Source organism: Pseudopodoces humilis, chromosome 3 (genome assembly GCF_049639895.1).
Source record: "Pseudopodoces humilis isolate 2021_Gansu_Grassland_sample_001 chromosome 3, ASM4963989v1, whole genome shotgun sequence".
In the NCBI taxonomy this organism is placed as follows: Eukaryota; Metazoa; Chordata; class Aves; order Passeriformes; family Paridae; genus Pseudopodoces; species Pseudopodoces humilis.
The window spans coordinates 5,212,303-5,232,725 of NC_142202.1; the positions used below are offsets into that span (position 1 = coordinate 5,212,303).

The 20,423-nt window shown below is 37.1% G+C and overlaps 1 protein-coding gene across 12 annotated transcripts in view; it reads left to right on the plus strand.

Moving 5' to 3' along the window:
- SLX4IP (SLX4 interacting protein) overlaps nucleotides 1-20,423 on the plus strand; it is a 71,790-nt gene that overhangs the window by 19,022 nt on the left and 32,345 nt on the right. For 5 of the 12 annotated variants that reach the window (XM_088053875.1, XM_088053878.1, XM_088053876.1 and 2 more), the window contains 2 exons: nucleotides 16,287-16,376; nucleotides 19,413-19,536. The exons of 4 other annotated variants lie outside the window; for them this stretch is intronic. In XM_088053875.1, coding sequence (XP_087910001.1) covers nucleotides 16,287-16,376; nucleotides 19,413-19,536 — 214 coding nt within the window. The remainder of the gene's footprint in view (nucleotides 1-16,286; nucleotides 16,377-19,412; nucleotides 19,537-20,423) is intronic. 3 more of the 12 variants (XM_088053879.1, XM_088053882.1, XM_088053883.1) reach the window with 1 other exon arrangement.

Genomic DNA, 20,423 nt, shown 5'->3' on the forward strand with positions numbered 1-20,423 from the left:
TACCTACCAGTTATGTATCCAAGTCTTTTACATGGTAACAAATCCTAAGTTTTAAGAAGCAGCAGTAATTTTAAATGGGGTTTTGTGATGAACCCTTTGCCCTTGATTTGGTTATCTCCCCACCAAGTTGTACACTTTTGGGAAAATCAGTTTTTGGATTCACTTTTCATTTAGGAAAAACCTCTGACAGCAAATCTCCTGTGATATTGGTGGCCCCTGCTGCACTGGTGATGAGAAGCGGGGAGATTGAGCCTGTCCAGTTTTAAAGTAAAGAAGAGAAAGGGTGGGATTATTTATTTAAACAAAATAAAGTTAATAAAAATAAAACAACAAAAAGCAAAAAACCTGCTGAAGATCCTTGTTATTTATGGAGCAGACCCTGGGGGTAGCTGGCACAGGAAGAGGCTACAGGGATATTCAGTAGTTTGTGTGAGGAGCAGAGACTGATGATGGGAGAGCAGCGGAGCAGGAATGAGGGGAAAATGAATGATGGATGTCAGTGCTGGAGCAGGAATGTCCAGGCAGTGTCAAGCTGAGAACTGGACTAAAAGCTACAGAGAAGGTTAGGAACAAAACAGCAGGAGTAAACCAGGAATTAATAGTGGCTTGATAATGAGAGGAGGATTAGGAGTAGTAAATGATACTCAAACTGATGAAACACCTCAAGTGGCAAGATTAATTGGTTGAAAAACGGTTTCCAGCCACTTGGAGCAGGGATGATACCAGGAATATCCAGATGCTGGAAAGTATAAATTTTGAGAAATGATGGGCATAATTGTCTGTTTTATGTTTCATGTTCCCCTTTGCACCCCAAAAGGAGAACCTAAGGCCCCTGAGGTGTCACAGAGTGGCAAAGTGTTTTATCCTTCCCTAGTACTAATCCAAAGAAAGGCTGATGGCTTACTGCACGTTAATTGTATTGATCCAGTCCAGGGGAGTCTCATCTGTGGGGCTTCCAATCCTGCCCATTTCCCTGAGGGAGTCAATTTGTCACCAGATGGCAGATTTTCCTTAATCAGTTTTCCACCTGCCCTTTCCAAGGTCATATTCAGAGACTGTTTAACTTCATAAATGTACTTGCAGTCATCAATGAGCACGTGTGGTGTCCTTGGCGTTTTTGGAAGACTTTCTGTAGGATATTGTGATTGTGTTTTATTATAGCACTCCTCCACTCTGTCCATTTTTACACAGTTATATAAAACACTTCATACAAAAAGGGTGTATTTCCCATGATGGCTTTTAAACACTTGTATATTTACCTGAATTTTTTGAGGAATACTTGGTTGATAAAATTGAAGTTTTGTTGTGGGTTGTTGTTCAGTGTTTATCTGAAAACCTATTGAAAGGAGGTTGAAGGGCATATTTTAAAAAACTTTAAAGCCAGCAAGATTTGGAGCATCTAGCGCTCCTACCATGTTCAAATCATTAATATTGATGAATTAAAATGTTTGCACACCCTGATATCTATTGTTCTCTTTGATGTTAATTACATTACAGTAGATCATGAGATCTGCTGTCTCTAGATTCATTCTTCATATCAGGCAAATAGGGAAATATTTCCTCTTCATTTACCTGTGTCCCTTAGCAACACAGTGAGTCTTATTCAATATTGAATAACGTGTGTTTTTACTGCCTTTGCTATATAAAAATGCTGGTCTTTCCATCTTTTTAAAAAGCCCTGAGTGGAACTTTGTTACTAAATTCAAGCAAAAAATAATACAAAGATATAAATATATGAACATAGGTGACTTGAACATAACTTAATAGTGTTCTTGGACATGTTAAAGGCAAGTCTTTTTTTTTACCTTTTTTGTCTTGCTCTTATTAATGTGAATCAGCTGAAATGGATGGTCTGATCATTTGTTCCTGTGTCTGTCGTTTGCTGACATCCAGGAGCTGTAATCTGTCATGAGCTGTCATCTCTGTTCCTTCATTCCTCTTACCGAAGACAGTTGTGCAGCTAGCATACTATCAATTTTTTAAATTAAAAAATGAGCTGTTGCTTTCCAAAGGGTAATTCCCTCTCAGTCTATAAAGTAGGTGCGGGTTTTGGTGGGTTTTTTTTTTTTGTTTTTTTTGGGGGTTTTTTTGTTTGTTTGTTTGTTTTTGGTTTTTTTCTGTGTTGAAGTTAATGGGAAAAAACAAAAAAAGAAGGTTTTTAAACTTAATTTATCCAGGGTACTCTTTCCTATGTGGCTCTTAAAAAAGATGCAGACTTGTAGGAAGTGAAATCTCAGCCATAGTGGTTCTTGCTCAGCAGATATTGTTCAGGTTCCTTAGCTGGCAAAGTCCTGTCTTTGGTAGGAGATTTTTGCAGCATGTGAGGCTTCATCCTTTGGTTTTGCTCCTGTGGTTTTCACTCTTATAATTATGACAGGGTTGGGTTTTGTAACCAATGAATTCACATTATATTTGTAGCAGCTGCTGTTGTGTATTTTAATATAAAATTCCTGACTTCTGGTAGTCATTACTTAAGTTCCAACAGAATTCTTACTGCTGTATACAGAAGCCTTTATCCTTGTCAGCTTGCTCTCTTGAACACAATGGATTTCCAGGAGAGTGGGTACAGGTGGGTATTGTACCAGGAAGGAAAGAAACTTTTTGCCCTCTAATATGATCTGTCAGTTGGAGAAATGCTTCACAGATCTCTTTATCTGCTGCCTGCACAGGGTAAATCCTACTGCTGCATTGCCTTTAGAAGAAAAGGGAAGTCTGTTTCCTACAAATGATCTTGAAATTCATCTCTGAAAGTCTTCAGCAAAATGCACATGTATTTTTGCTCTTGAAGCTGATTGCAAAGTCTTTAAATGTTAAGGGTTGCACGTTTTCTGGGATTGTTGTTAATTTTATTTGACTGTTTGAAAAACAGGAATGAAAAATTTCTATTGGACCTACAAGCTTAAAGGTACTGAAGTTTTGTCCACAAGTACAATTGACAGTCTTTGTGTGTGTCTGTAAACTTGTTCTGCATCTATGCAGAGCTGTTACAATGGCAGAATATGACCATGTCTTTAAAAATCTATTCTTTTCCATTGCTTCTACTATTAGTGATATCCTTTTAGTGAGATAAATCATTAATGACATTAAAAAAATAGGCTTTTCTTAAGCAACTGTATCCAGAAGTACATACAGAAACCTTTATTATCTTAAAAGGGACTGTGAAAATGAGGTAATTAAACATAATGCAGCATTATAAAGATTTTAGTCTTAAAAACCTGCTTCTGTATTATGCTAAATGGTTCTTCAGTTCTGCTGTTTCTACCTGAGTAAAAGTGCCGTTGGCAGATAAGGTTTACAGCTATAAATTCATGGAGTATTTTCTTCTAAAATTCCAATTCTAACATTCTTTCTTGTAATACTGAACTGTAAGGATATTTAAAGCAGTTACTACTTAATTTCCCATGCATATTGAGTGAGAACAATATTGTTTGAAAACCCCTGGAAAGCAGACCCAAATACAAGTCCTGTACCATCAAAACTTCAGTGAACTCTGGCAGGTTACATTTCTTTCATACTTCTGTGTTTTCTTTGAAAGAAAAACTTTCCCAGATGGTCATTGCAGGGTACTGAATGAAACCAGTAATTTTATGTAAGCATGTAAGTTCATAGCCCTGACAGAATTCCTTATTTGGGTGCTGGATTCTTTGCAGAGTGGTTTTTTTCATTTTTATCTCTATGCTGTTAAATGAAGGCAAGTTGAGGGTAAGATTATCTGCAAGGTCACAGAGAATCTTAAAGCACGATGGGCAAAGTATCCTTACCAAGTTGGAACAAGAAATAAACACACAAAGAAAAGGATAGGACCATCCTGATAGTTATAAATTAAGTGTCAAGGTCTCAAATCTGGAAAGGGATCATCAGAATTTATAAAGTTCTATTTAAATAGTCCATTCTCCTCACTTCAGACATCTGTTACTGGTTATTGTTTGAGTGACCACCATGTACATTATACAAAAAGGAATGTGTTTTTTGTAAGAGCTCTGCTAATGTGGCAGATAAAATCCCAGTGTTTGATAGCAGTGCCAAAGGGCAAAGAGGTGCTGAACAATATTCCTCATCTTTACCATAGCTTTCCATCCTGGAAAAACAGGCTTTGACAGTGGGAAAATGAAGACTGAGATAAGGAGAGGTGGAAAGAGGCTTGGGAACTGAGAGTGATATAGACCAGAACTTGAGCAAGCAGGGAAAAAAGTCTTCTCTTAGGCTGATGCACCAATTTATTATTTTTTTTGTTGTTGATTACAAATAAGAGTTATATCTCCATGCTGTGGCAATAAATTAAAAGGACTAGCTAAGCTAAGGAACAGTTGTTTTTGTTGGCATGGAGTGTAATCTGGGCCTAAGTTTTTACATCTCTAGCAACTGATCGTTGCTTTGTGTAAAGTAAAATGCACTGGTTTTATTAATGCAAATGTTGCATCACTCTCCAAATTTCATTTTTCAGAGAAGCAGTATTGGAACTGATGATAATGATTTTCTTACTCCTCAGGAGAGATGAAGCAGTTGACAATGATGGTTCTCTCATTTTTATTGACTATAGGCATTAAGTTTCAATACAGTGAGCAGGGAAGGTTGTTGCCTTTAAACTCTGTTTCTTTCACCTTTGGAGAGCTAAAGCAGGTGGATACAGGTTGTGGAAATTTAGGTGTGCTGCAGACATGTTAAGTAATTCAGTTTTAAATTTCCATTTTAACATCTTGCTGGGTAAACATAAACATTGCAATTAAGCAAGATTTAATTCAGCCAGGTGACATCTTAGATACCCGATAATAGATGGCATAGCTGAATTTATTGAGCTGCTTTGTGCTGTCAGTTTTACTGTAGTCCTTGCCTCTTTAGAAGATGCATTAAGGAGGAATTTTGACCTTGGCAGGTGTGGAGAAAGTCTTGAACTTAAATTCAGGAAAAATTTCATGGAAGAATTAGGCAACCTATTTTTTTGCAGTTGGGTTACAGATGGACAGGGAGAAAAAAACCTGGTGAATGTACATATATATGAATTTTTTGGTAGAAAATTATAAAACTAAGAATTTTAAGGGACTGTTTACAGAAGGTGGGGTCTTTTTCAGCAGTTTTGTTCATTATAGGGGGAATTTGAAAGACAAGTGAAGCAGAATTAGCCTCCTGAAGGACAAGGCATTAGCTTAAGCATGATTCTCTATATTTGCACACAACAGGACAAGGTGCTAAGATGCATTTGTAGAGTTTTGCTATTTAGTAATATGTTAAAAAGCTGACCTTTTTGAAACACATGCATTAACTTTGGAAACTAATTTTCCAGTATCATCATGTCCTCGGCTGCAAAAGAAACAACAGGTATTCATATAGTTTATTAATTTATTTAGTTTTAGTTAATTTGTACTCTGCACTGGAATAAGTACACAGAAAGCCACCTTTTAGAATATGTGTGAAAAATAAGCTTTGGCAGATGTTTCTCTTGTTAAACTATCCTTGCTTCCATGTATGTGAGAGTGCCTTGAGTGATAGGAATAGAAAATTGTCATTCAGTGTTTGACCTCTGTATTGTGCAAATCAGCACAAACTCCAGTGGGGCAGAATGAATGGATATCAGAATCAGTGTAATACATTGGGAAAAAGTCAAAACACTCATTGTAAACAGAAGTCATGCATCACAACCTTCTGGCATCTTTACAGGAGCAAGTGAGTGTAAGAACAGGGAAATCTGGCTGCCATAACCCATTGAGATCCTCCAGAAGGGACTGACAAGGTGCTTCACCAAAGGCTGTTGAAGCGAGCTGAAAAAGAAGGTCCATGCACAGATTCCCTGGCTGAAGGATGAAAGCAGTACTGGAGTCAAACAGGGAACTCTGGGTGGATGCTGTATTTGTAAAGGACCTGAGAAGTGAGCTGAGTTAAAATGAAAGGTTAAAATGCAGTTGGGCAAAATGTCTCCAAGTATTAAATGACATGATGATTTGAAATGAACTAGAACATGTGATTCTTAGTGCACGTGGGATTGGCTTTGCCACAGGATGTTGTGGATGCAAATATTCAAGCGGTTTTATAAACCAGTTCACAAACTCTGGGACAAAACAATCACTGATGATTTCCAAACACAGATGCAGCCTATGAGATATAAAACCCAGGGTCTCATGTTGACAAAAGTCTTATACATCTGGTGAAGAAAGTAGTATTATTTGCTTATGTTTTTAACCTCTTTGTGTACATATCTTGTTGCTGTCAGACTATATGGGTCAGTATGGACCCAATATAATGTTTTATATATTTAATGTCTACCTTTTCTTGTATAAAATCAATGCTATTTATCATTTTCAGTGATTTTAATGTTTTCCACATGTATGAGGATTGGTGCTAATTATCAGTGGAATTTTTCTAAACATAATTGTGGGAAATATTTCCCACATATTTCCAATTAGTAACATAATCCACAGGAAACTTGGGAAAAAAAATAATACAAAGGCTTTGAAATGTAAAACTTAAGCTTTTTTAAAAGGCATTTCTAAATAGCAGTTGAAATCCTAGGTACTGGTAGTCCTTTTTGACTGTACTAAAATTACGTCATTTTTCTTTAATGCAACAGCTTTTTTGATCCCAGTGAAACAGAAATGTTTTTTGAGAATAAATCAGTCCTTCTTGCCAATCCACCACTCTCCCTTTGTAAAATGGAGCTTCTCTGAAATCTTGGGAGCATGTTGTTTCTATTATTCTTCATAATAGGTGAAAATGAGCAATGTGTTACCCATGATGTCTGTATATTGTGTTTTTCACAAGTGTTTTTCCTTGGGTTTTCATGATGTGATTGACCACATGTGAATATAATACCTATTAGTGTACTTAGTGTGAAAAAGAATTGTAGAAAGCAACAAAGCCAGTTAGAGATTAAGCTCTACTTACGTAAAGTACTGAATTTGGTTTTTAAAATGTTTTCACGTTAGAAACGATCACACTTTGTTTGGATCTTCCTTTCCTGTATTGGAAGAGACTGGAGTCAATTAACTGACTTTTGTAAATTTTTAGAAGAAGAACAGTCAACACTTCCCAGCTCCAGAAATTGCATTGTGGGAAGGAGAATATTTGCAGAAGGATAATTTTATGAATTAGAAATCTTTGGTGTGCCTGCCAGGGGCATGTAAATAAATATTAATTAACCTATGCAATCTAATGCTGTACTCACCTGCCTTCCTTAGAGGTCAGGGATGGGTTACAGGGGCCTCCTGAAGGCCCCAGGTTGGAGCAGAGTCAGGTGCACTTTTTGAGCTGCATCTGATTTAAGTTAAGGTCTTGTCATCCTCCACCTGCTTCTCATTGCCCTGCTCTCCTCCCAGAGGTTACCACTTAGGTTTGTTAGGAGAGATATATGAATGGTCACTTCCTATTTAATTCTGTCAGACTTGGTAGATTGTAGGATGCATTTTAAAACAGATGTTGAATCAAAACTGTTTCAGGTAGGGGACAGCTATACCTGCTCAGCTCTGGTTGGTGCTAACTGTGGGAGATGTAAGATGGAGGCAAATGGGAAAAGAGCTTCCTTAGCAGCTTATGGTTTAGTCCCAGGAGCTTTTCTGGTGACAAACACTCAACCAGGTACTTTTCACAATCCATCCTTGCTTTTTGCCAACTCCTCAGTGTTCAACTGTGTTCATATTTTACCTATTTTTATAAATTGCTTGTTGCTTCTATTTTTTTCTTTTTATTTAAGTATAAAGTCTCTTTATTATATACTCTGTTCAGTGCCAGATGAAATAAATCTTTTTTTCTTGGACATTATTAAAAAAATTATATCCCTTTGCTTGCCAGCTGGTAATTGCTTGAGGTTTTTGCTGATCTGTTTCCATTTTGAAATATGATGTATTCTCCATCATCTGATTCTGCTTTTTCAGCAGTAAGATTTAGAGCATCACTTGTTCATTTGAAAGACTCATCTGTTTCTTCTCTTGTACCTTTGCAGATAAAGCACTGAATATTTTGTTGAACTTTCCTCTTCTTCTGCTGTGTGCTGACTTAATATGCTCCCACTTAATAGAAGGATTTTGTCCAAAGGGTGTCACTTTTGTAATATGCCTTTTTCAGCATGAGTCACTTTTTTCTTCTGCTGTTTCTGAAAAAGCTTTCTTGCTGTTCTGAAACTTTCCTGGCTGGGTTTAGACAAATTAGTTAAAACAGAGAGTTAAAAGTACTTCTTTTACGTACTTGGAAAATACAACATTTCAACCATTTCAGTAAATTTAACAGTATTAAGAAGTTTGGCTTGCTATACTTTTTTAGCAAATAAAAATACTTTTGCTTTATATTTTTGTCTTAAAAATCCAATCCTGTGCGATCAATGCATCTTTAATCTGTTAAATTATTTTGGCTTAAAGATTTAGCATCTGCAAATATTTTATATTGAAACATGGGCTGCAGATGTTGGGTTTGGTTTTGCATTGCCTCCTGCTTCCCCCTTCAGTAGCTGCGTGCTGCGGTAGGTAACATTTCCAGGAGAGGCAGGGAAGGAAGGGAATTTCAGACCAGGTGAGACCTCGTCTCTTAGAATAAAAAGGAATCTGAAATAATTGCAAAGTTGGACACGTGGAACAGTTTCCTGCGTGGGACCGGCCTGTTTTTATGAGAGGGAAGTCAGCCCATCCCTGCAGCTGTTGGACAAATAATTCAGAACTATATTTGTGGGTGCATCATGTGCTGGAGAACTGCTGCTCCTTCACCCCAGCAAAGGGCACGTTACCTTGTGAAACAAACACTGTGGTTTGCCTCTGCTTCACCTTACAGGAAGCTTGTAAATTGTGTTCTCATACTCTCTGACGTCTGGTTTTGTTTCCTCTGACAGAGTTTATGTCAGAAGATACTGAGGGTGGTGTCTCCACCTAATTTTTATTGCACTTCATTTTCTGGTATATGCAGAAACACATAAAATTAAGTGGCACATTGCTAATTTCCTCAGCCCTCTTGTGTGGTGGCTCTTTTCATGCTGAACAAATCCATCAGTAGCTTGCCAATACATACTTGTTGATCTTTTGTTGATGCTTAAAGTCTGGCAGATTAATATTAAAATACAGCATGTAAAGTGTGTATGGGAAAACCCGTGACAATCTTTGAATAAGTTGAACGTCTGAAAAAGGCCCTCAAACCTTTTTATTACTGGCTGTAATTTATTTAAAAAATTATATTGTCATGTTACAGTTGGCAGTCTTTAGGGGTTCTGTTAGCTTTAGTAGTCATTGCAGTTTTTTTGATACCTACTGCTGTAGGATCTGATAATTACAAACTGAATAATTCTGCCATGCAGAGTGTTCTGTACAAGGTGTGTATGAGTTCCTTTTCCTTTCCACCTGGGAAAGAAACAAAATCCCAGCAATGACTTTGTAGAACCTCAAAGAATGTCCCTAACTCCAGTTGAGTACAGCAATGACAAGGCAATTCTTCTTATGAATTACTTTCATAATACCAAATGTTTGTCATTATTATTATTGATAGCTCAGGGTAAGAGCTCAGTAAGGGAATAATCTTTATCTACACCCACTTATCAATGATCAGGTGATACACAATAGTTATCCTCTGGCACTCTGTTGATGTGGCTAAGCCCTAGGCAGTGTCTTTAAAAATTTACAATTAAGAATTAATTTCATTTGGGTAGATTGTGAATATTTTCACCTCCCCAGTTCATATGGCCACTCACCTTCCCCAGCACAAAAGCAGGTTGTTGCAGACATGGGTATTTCATCATTGCTTGCTCACAATGATTTAAAAAAATACCACAGTTTTTAGAATAATACTTTACAATGAGAGGGTGAAAGCAGCTTGTTGGAATCTCAAATTATCTTTTTATTATCTTGAGCAAATACTGTGCTGCTATTTCTGTTTTTCTGGATCAGTCCTGACACAGGCAGGGACATGGTGTAAATCCTTTCAAAGCGATGGTGAGATTGCACTGTTACTTGGAGACTTAGCCCCAAGGAAAAACTTGCTTTTTTGCGATTGTTTGAGCTCCAACTACATGACTCTTTTCAATATGTGGGCTACAAAGCCTCCTACGGAATTGGGATCAGACCAGCAGAGATTGACAACCTAAATTAAGCTTAATTCTCTCATGCAATTTAGGCCTCTTTTTCGACATTGTACCTGATAGAGCAGTTCTCAGAGACCAGTTCAGATGTTTAGATTAAGTAATTACTGCTTAGCCTGGCTGTGGGTGATGAACTGAAGGCTCTGTTTGCACTGCAGCATTTTACATTGCTAAAAACATGCAGCTCCTTTACCTCAGCAGGTACTTGGTTTTCTGAAGGAGTTGTCTTCATGAATTTATTTTAATCCGTTGATTTGGGTGGATCACTCACGATTATGTGCTTTAACAGTGTTAGTCCTTAATTTGAATTCTCCAGTATCATACACATCTCCATCAGATCTGAAACTCCTTAGTGTTTTTTGTGTTTTCCTAAGGGTTGAATCATTCACAAGTATTTCTTGTTTTCTTTTTCCCATCATTCCTTAAGTTTAATATCCTGTCCATCTGCATCTGTTAAGAGTCTAAAATGCTGCCTTGATGTTGCATCCTAGTTTCATGAGTTGTCAGGCCACATTTGTCAAAGGATTGTTCTGAAGGCTTGTTCTCTGCTTACACCTCTTTGCCTGGCATGGGAACCTCTTAATGTGATCTTAATGTACCTATGGCTTATTGATTGAATTTTCAGATAACTGTTTTTTTTCTTCCACTAAGACATTGGAAAATTAAACACTCCTCCTTTCAGGAATTCCTCATACATAAACTATACTTATAAAAAAAGCAAGCCAACCACTTGTGAAAGATTACTTAGATATAACTCATGTGCAGGTTATAAAAGGGGGAATTTCCTCCCTGCTTTTGGAAAGTCTGACTGCATTTTAGATTGTCCAATTCCTGCTGAATCTGTGTATAATTTAGGACAGCTATCTTTGAGGATAGATCTTCTATTTAGACTCCATTATGCCACTGCCCTTGATCTGCTGCTCTGTTTTTACTGTTGCAGTGACCCCATAGATCTTTGAAAGCAGGGAATTTAAAAGATCTAGGTGATGTTAGTTGATGGCTATAATCCTTCTTTATTAAGAAGGATTTATTTGTTGAAACAGTTCTACAACTTCAGGATATCTAACAGAGTACAAGCTTTGTACGATTTCCAGAACCAAGCAGCTCTTATCCAGAAAAAAGGTCAAAAGTTGAATGAATATACCCTTTTTCCCCTCTGACATTTGCATCATATTTCTTGAGCATTTAAGAGTGGACTTGTGTCATGATTTCCTAGAGGGATTCTGCTTTTGGCTTCTTCTGGAGGCTTCTCTCCTCTGTTCTGTTTCTGTACCAGCTGTTGAGAAATTTTTCTGTTATTGCCAGTACTTCTTGTTAGGTGAGCTCCTGATTTATCTCATAACAGTAAAAACATTCACTGGTGATCTGCTGGTGCCTAAAACCCTCTGAAATAGAGCTGGAGAAACACCTTGCTTTGAGCATTAACTAGGGAATCACTATTTCTGCTCAACTTTGCTGCCTGGTGAAAAAAAAAATTATTTCCACCCCCCACCCCCCAACTTGTTTTTGTTTTATTTCCCCTAGAAGGATGGACCACCCCCCCCCCCAAAAAAAAAAAAAAAGGGGCAACAATGAAAAAAACCTGGGAGATTCTTGGAAAAATCATACACTTATCAAATTGTAACTTTATCTACTTAAAAAAAAAAAAAAATAAGAAATGTACAGTGTTAGCTGTCACCAAAATTCCTTTATCCCCTGATAGCCGTCAGCAGTGGTGTGACATAAATACCTATCCTGACTCCTGTGTTTATACAGGTTGAGTCATTTAAGTACTGGAACAGTGTCCCAATGTTTTGGGAAACTGTGCATTACCTCAAATCACTGTGCTGCTAGATACACTTGTAAATGGAAGTTAAATTAATGTTGTATAATGACAAATGTATTTCTTGTGCTGTATGCTCACTTGCTTAAGTGATTTTTGCCTGTTGTTGTATAAGAGGAAAAAACTTCTAATAAGCCCAGAAAACATAATTTTTTTCATTAGACAGTTGGCACAGTGTATAGATCAATGATTAATTGGTCATAATTATACTCAATGCTGTAGATATTAGAACTTGTTTGACTCAGTGCAGAACACTTACTGATTTTCAGAACGAACTTAGGATGGAAAATGTTTTAATTTTCCTGTCTATTTTAAGACAAGATATTTCACATAAACTTACGTGTGGTTTATTAGATTTTTTTTTCCCACAGAATCTCTTGGCTGTGCTTTTGCATTCTAGAGACTGATGATATGTCCTATCAATTTTGTCACAATGCCAGAAAGGGCTTCCAGTGACATTTTTTGAGTGGTCATTGGAATGAATTCTATATATTTTTTTATTTTATTTTAACTCTAAGCATCATCTAGGACTTTACTCTGTAACATCAGAGTAGCACAGTGCTCAGGGAAGAGGGAAAGTAGCAAAACAGTTCCTATATGTTCATCATAGAGCACTTTTGGAGTTTTGAGTGTGAGAGTTGCAGCTTAGCTTCTTCCTGCCCATCCCAAAAGCCAGCCAAACTCAGATGTTTCTGTTCCAACTCAGCTTCAATTAATTCAGACCCTCCAGTCCACATCCGTAATCGCAGAAATGGGAAACCCTAATGTGTGTCTTGGGAGGCTGGTTCTCCACTCATGTCTGCTTTAATGATACAGCACATTTGGAGTGATGTAACTGAGTACAAACCCACCATGCTCATCTCCAGCATCCCAAGGACTTTCTGTTTATAAGGATTGTTTTGTGCTGTTTAAGTGATGCAGTTTAAAGAAACAAGAGTACCCAAGTAGGAGCCCGCTGATTGTGAAAATGAATATAACAATAAAAAGCAGTTATTTGGGTTTATTTACTCATAGGGGGATTTGCAGTAATAATTCACCATCTAATATGTGCTTATTTCAAGGTTTCAGCAGGTTATGAACAGATGACTTTGCATGACTGACCACTTTGTGTTGGGTTTTGTTCTGTTTACATTACATGTCTGGTTATATTTTCAATTTGCAGAGTCTATGAAGTGTTTGATGTATTTGTATAAACAATTTGATTTCTGAAAATATGTTCTGAATTAAATGCCATTGCTGTACAACAATACACTAACAACATTCTGAGATCATTTAAAGTCCTTTGTTTAGTAACACAATGAATGTCATTAGGCTGTTACAGTAAGAATGTGAGTATTAAAAACAGCTTGTAAAAATGAAGAGTTTTTGAAATCTAGAATTATGGGGGATATCAAATTGAAGCATCTGCTTCTGTCTTTAATTTTTGAGTGAAATGTTTTCCTATTGATTCTTGACAAATGTGTTTCCCATCAAATCAGGCATTCAAGTTTCAGTTTTGACAATCACACCTCAAAGAACAATTTTCAGTGCAAATTTTGAGATAGATGTTGAAAGTATGAAATTAGAAGTTGCCGTTCTTTTTGTTTGCCTTTCAGTTGTGGTACTTAGGAGTCACGAGTTGCATCTTGCAGCCACATTGACTGGGAACGCTTCATTTCCACTGAAATAAAAGCGAGTATTTTCACGGAATTGCATGTCAGAATAAAAATAAAAATAGAAACTTCCATAAGAGGATCAGATCTGCTAATATAAACTGTACATTTTTCCTTCACTTGCCTCTGTTCCCTGCATTTATTTGTATTGGCATTTATTCTGTGCTTGTCCTTAGCTGCTGGAGCAGCCAAAGTTGTATTGAGCTGCTCAGTATAAACATCATCCACAGCCCTGTACCCTGTGAAGGCACATGAAGCATAAATACAGGTGTAGCTCTACCAGGTGTTGTGTAGCTCAGGAATGCAGGGGAGCCTGCATGGGAGCTGTCACTCATATCACGTCCAGGACATAAGAAAAATAGGAGGTAGTGAGTCTTGGGAAGGTCTATGCTTCTATTTTCTGATTCCCCATTTTCCTATTTGCCTTGCCAGTTATGCTTCCCTGTGTCCTGTCCCAAAACTGTTGTGATTGTGTGGCAAAACTGTTGGCTTGTGGATATTGAAATATTCCCAGGTGTGCTGTCTACAAGAAGAGCTATAAAGCTCAGAGGGATAGAAATCTTCCATGGGGAAATCTTGTCTATTACAAGGACTCATCCACTATTTATATCTTTGTTTTTTCTTTGAAGTGCTACAAGTGTTTGGTGTTTGTAAAAGTTTAAAGATAATTTTAACTGTTCTATTGTATAGTTTTGAATGTGGTTTGTTATTTTCTTTTTTCCCAGTTGTTTCAAGATTGGCAACTGAGACAAACAATGCCATTCAGAAGAAAATAATTACAAGCATTCTCTCTCCTTGAAAAGCAGGTCTATACTTTGCATCAGTGTCTCTGTATAAAGTTTTGTAGTCAATAGAAAATGATGCCAGTTAACATGGAGCATTTGATAATTTGAATTTTCTTGATGTATCAACTACTTGTTTGTTGTTATTAGTGCTGAACCATGAATAATTTACTGGCTTTCACTTTATAATCTGCAGCGTCTGCTAACTTTGAAGTTCAGTAGTCAATTTAAAGTTTGCTGGAGCTGACTAATGATTCACTAGAGATTTTTGTGAGATATTTTGTCATCCATTTAAAGCTTGGAAAGGTTTGCTGTTGCAGCCATCTGGCAATTCTTGGTTCTCTGGAGGAAAGAGAAGCCTTTTGATACAACAGATCAAAGCATTCTGCTCTTTCAGTGACTGATACCTATAAGTAATTTAGAAGTTTCTCAAAATTATTTCACAGTGCCTGTCTCATTTGCCAAACTTTTGCATTCTAGCTACAATACAAGGTTGACCATGAATTACATTTAAATTATATTTGAATCATTATTTAGAAACTTCTGTGTGCAGATCCAAGTGCTTTATAAACCAAGAGGTTTTAAATTTACCACATATGCTGTTATGATTAATAAAATGGATCTTGTTGCTCGTAGTGCTAGTGGTATAGGTAAGGGTATTCTCAATAACTGTATTTGTGGTATACCATAAGCCTGAAATATAGATGTACCCCTTAGACTGTAGATGATGTAAAGCCAGAGTCCAATACCATATATCACACTATTTCTAGAGCTAACTGTTAGCAGTTGGGATTCTGAGGCTGGGCTTTGCAGATGTTTGGCAGTGAAGAGCAAATATGGAGAAGAGTGAGTGAGGACAGGAAGTGAGCACTGTAACATCTCTTGAAAGGAGCCCAATCTCACTTTGGATGGTCCATGCACATGTGAGGTTTGTCTGGGATCAGGATGTTGTTTCTATTCCATCAGACATTCCAGATGTGCAATTGCCATGACTGCACATGTCCAGTCCTCTCACAGAGTTCATTGCATCACAGATGAGCCACAAGCAGCCAAGCCAGAATGATGAAATTGGCTTTTACCTCGCAGGTTGTTTAGTTAAAGGTGTCTGAGTGAGATTTGGTGCTGGGTTACTGTAGATAAAAGGGAACCCATTAGCTGGTAATGCCCCATATCTCTGTGCAGAAAAGCAGGCAGGAGTGAATTAGTGCCCAGTGAAACTGGGGTGTGTTCATGCCATTCACTCTTCCTTCTGTCAGTTCATTATAATGATTGATGGAGCAGTGAAAGAAAATAACCCTTGTATGTCATTGTCCTCAATCAAAACCTCTCAAAGAATTTCAGAAATAGCTGATGTGTCTTGGGACGTAGCCTATATCATCCTAACAACTGTTTAGTAATATATGAGCCTTCAAAGCACCATTCATAATATTGGCTAAATGACAGATGTGGTAACTACCAAATATCCACTGACAAATCCTTCAAACTTGCTGTTCTTTACATTACATTAGTAGCTTGGAGAGAGGAAAAGACTTCTAAGAAGCTGAATTTTTAAGTTCTTAATAAATTTAAAACACCAACTAGATAATTAATGTGGTACCAAATTTTCAGAAAATAGAATGGTGTGAGTATGGTGAAGGAATAGCTAATTTTTCACACACTAAAATTTGCTTGAACTCAGTTTTAAAAGTGGCATTTAGATAGCGGAAGAAAATTTCACATACTTGTGCTTGTCATATAAACATTTCAGTGAGCTATCCAGGATAGGTCTGATGCTCTTGTTCCTTGTTAAGTCCACAAACAATGATAAATTTTTAATTCTGTACTTCATAAACTTCCACAATTTATGTGGAATTTCATGTTCAGCCTGCTGTAACTCTGAATCAGATGCATGTGCTTACCTGATTGTTTATCTCCCCGTCTGCTCAACATGTGCTTCCAGCAGCTATAGTTCAGCATGTTTTTTCTTCTTTTTTTTTTTCCCCCTCCAGTGTGGGAACTTTGCTGTCTTGGTGGATGTTCATATTTTGCCTCAAGGTTCCAGTAAAGACACCAGCTGGTTTTCAAATCATGAGAAAGAGGTACAACAATATCAATTCTACTTCAAAAGTGTATGGCTGCAGGGAAAAAGTTGGATTGCCTTGAACTGTTCTGAATTTTTCAGTGTTAGGAGAATATTATTAGTTATACCTAACTATCAGTGGTTGCCATAGGACCCCTAAGTCAACCATATGTTCTTTTTGGGTTACTAATGACCACTTCAGATTTGCTTTTTAATTTTTAAACTCTGTGTGTGCACATACATACATGCATGTGTGTATGCTGTATGGATTCTTCTGACTTAACTTTTAATTTAAAAAAGATGTTTCTCATGAATGCTTGTAAATTATACTGAGTGATATAAACCAGATTTTGACAGGTATCATTTTGCTGTTGAAATATCTTCCTATTAATTTTTTTTCCTCATTCTGAGAAGTGTCAACGATGTTGCATTTAGAGGGTGCAATAAAACATAAATATGCATGAAAAACCATAGTAGAACTGTTTCATCTTATGAAAAGAAACTTCCATTATTTTTAAGTGTGCCATGTATATAGCCTGATGAAATTGTGGAAAACCAGTGCATCAGTGAGCAGCAAATTTCTGCCTGTAACTTTCATCAGATGCTAGAGAAATCACACAGGATCTTGTGCTGAGTTCCTGGCGGGAGCTTTCCCCTCAGTGTGGGAACTTGAGAAGTTCCCTATTGAAAATGAAGGCAGGACGTGTTTGGGATGCCTGTGGACTTTCCCGCAAGTCTCTGTTACGGTAATTTTCAGCAGATAGCTTCCCTAATAATGCCATCATTAACTTGTCACTGCACAACGTCCCCAGACATCTCAAAGTCATACATTTAAATGAAATTAAAAGAAACAATACGTTAATATCCTGAGGGAGCAAAAGCAGAATATTTAGCAGCATGTGGTTCATCTGATTCGTGCTTTATAAAGCAGAGAAATAAGAAAATAGGGAAAATATTTTTGATTTCTTTTTTATGACCAAATGAATGCTCATTACCTTTTCTATTTATAACCAGTTTTACTCTCCTGGTTATCTGAGTTTTAAATGTTTTCAAAATGTATTTTGTAAGACTGCCAAAACAAAAGAGATGAATTTCAGGAAATTAGGTCATGATTGATTTAATAAAGAGGCATGACAGGACAGCATTCAGTGCATTTCTGTGACTGCATGTTTTGAGAGAAATATAAAGGTTGCATATTTTCAGCAACTGAGAAGTGTGAGTCCTATAGCTTTGCAATTCACTTCTGGAAAATCCTATGCCGTATCTTTGAGGGGACAAAAGGTCCTAAAGAATGATTATTCCAACATTTTTTTTTTTTATGAGAGCTTTTACATGTTTATTGCAAGTGCTTTCTGCATTTTTGTTGTTTCTACACTCTGAAAACTACTCATGGTGGTGCCTCTTTGCCTGTCTGTGGGAAATGTGGATGCCTCTGTAACAAACACAATTTCTGCTGATTCCCTGCTTACCCTGGGTGAAAGTCATCAACTTGAGCTCAAGGATCCCGGTGATGCTGTTGCAGTGGCCTTTTGACTGCTGGCTCCTCCTTGGAGCACATGCCATGGAGGGCAGCATGGAACTACACCAGTGCCCAAAGCATGAGATTTCTGTAAGGAAATACAGTTGGGTGTTGGAATGACCACCGTGGCACACCGCTGTGACCAGCTGGATGTAGAGTATTCTTGGGATTGCTGTGAGATGCTGCAGGATTTTCTCCTTATTTCTGCCCTTCCAATTTCCCTGCCCTTTCTTTCACACCCCTTTTCCCCTGGACCTAGGATGGCAAAGTCAAAGTTTTATCTTTGCTGTCTGAGGTCTTTGTGGGCATTTAAATAATAGTTCCATAAACCCAACAAGTAAATATGTTCCATGAAAATGAAAGAAGTGCACAGTAATGTTTATTGCTGTAGAAGGAACTAAAGACACACCATGTTTCTGCTGCTTTTGAGACCTTTTTGTTCTAACCTGAACACAGGCCCATGAAGGAATGTGTAATGGGAGCACTTTAATGAGTTAAACAGAAGAATAAGCAAATTCAGTAATTTATAATTGTGCTCTGCAAGCAGAAAGGAAAATGTATTTCTTACTATAAAGACAAAATACTGGTTGTGATTGACTAATGTATGTGCTCTGCTTTCGTTGAGAGCAATGCAATAAAATTTGTTGCTCTGAGTACTTTCTACAATAATCAAAAGGAAATTTCAAGGCAAGATAGTTTAGATACTACTCATATAATTTTATCTATTACTCAAACACATGATAAGGGTAAAATTATATTTTTGTGTGCCATAAAGTATCACTTCTGGGAGCACATAGTTATGAACAATGGAAAATGAGAATACTGAGGGAAAAGTCTCAAATATGTGTGTGTGTATTAAGCTTAAAACTTATTCTGGTATTCAAGAGATGAATTTTTGGTTTTTACTCCAAGTATTTTTTTTTCTGCATAATTCTGGCAGAAGGTTTTGCTCTTCCTGAGTTGTATGTGGTTTTATTGTGCTTTGTTAAAGAAAGTATGAAAGATATGGACAGTTATGTTTAGGAGCAGAAAAATCTAAATTAATTAGAGCAATTAAGTTGCTGTGACCTAATTTGCTCAGTCTTCCCCCCACCCCCAAATTAAACTGAACTGAAGCAAAATATCTGTTGTGATTTATGAGGATTCTTGCAGAGAAATAGTGTGTTGACAATTCCTGAGAGAGGATTTTTACTAATTTTTTTTTTTTGCTTAAATACCTCATACCTAATGTTGTGATACATTTTTAACATGTATTTTTTCCAACATTGTATGCATATGAAACTAATTTCTGATTTTAAAAACTTAGTATTATGATGTATTTCATCTGCCAAGTAAGAATTTCATAATGTACCTCCTCTCTTGTAGAAAAATTGTTTGATTCCCGTCCTTGTTCCCATTCATTTCCTAATTCATGTCATTCCTCTCAATGTTTTTCCTTTTAATGGGAGAGGGGGTAATTTTGTATTGATTTCTGCTGTGTGCCTGTAGGCATTTCTGCAAATTTAGATCAAACCAGGCTGGTGGTTTCTCTTTCAGGAGGTCTGCAAGTTGCTAGAAGAAGTTGTTGCCTCAAGGGTCAAACACTATTTGGAGGCACGTAAACAACGTGGTCAGTGGAAACCCACGGAACATGGATCATCCGGGCCTTTGTTTCTTACTGGTAAAAGAAGTTATTTAACTTAGTGTGAAATAAAGTGTAGTGGGAAATACTGTTCTTTGGGTTTTTTTCTGTGAGAAATTTGCCATCAGGAAGGCCTTAAATAGTTGATGTTTTGGTCTGGAATTACTTCAGCTATGTAAGTGAAAAAACTAAGTGGATTTTAGTTTTCTGTGTTGCTTAAAAGTGAATGTAGTGCTGGTACTATTAGTCTGAGAGACTTTCATTAGAACTAAAACAATAACTTATACAACCCTTGATTCTGCAAAATTGATTGAAATCTTGCTGGTTGGTTAAGTCTCTTTTCCACGCACACATTTAGTTTAGAATTTTTAAATACAGAAATAATACCTTTATTTTTCCTTTTACTTTTGGCAATCTGTTAAGTCTTGAGAAGTTGGTGTGATGTGATAATTGACATTTGTCATTTCACCAGTGCTACTGCAGGCCTGGCAGCAGCACCCATGCCCTTGGGGAGTGCAGAAGAAAATGAGATGGAGAGCCTTCACCCACCCTTTGGAACTCCTATTTTGTGTGTGTGAGGGTGTTGAGGCCAGTGGGTGCCATTTCAGTACATCTACATTTTGAACTGAAGATCGTGATCATTGTAGCTTGGGCCTTCCAGTTAGAGCAGCTCTGGGGCTAAATGGCTGCCAGTTTTTGTTTAATACCATTTCATTGTTAGCATAATGGTGGGGTTTACAGCTAATGGGCTTATCTGTTGGTCTTATATCATACCAGCAATTTATCTTTACATAGTTCTTAGGCAAAAAATTACTGGTGTTTGTTACTAGCCTAGAGCAGGTTATAAACTTGTCACAGAAAAGAAGGGCTGCTGGAGTAAAGCTCTATGCTGGCCATGCTTTGTCACATTTCCTTAAATACATTGA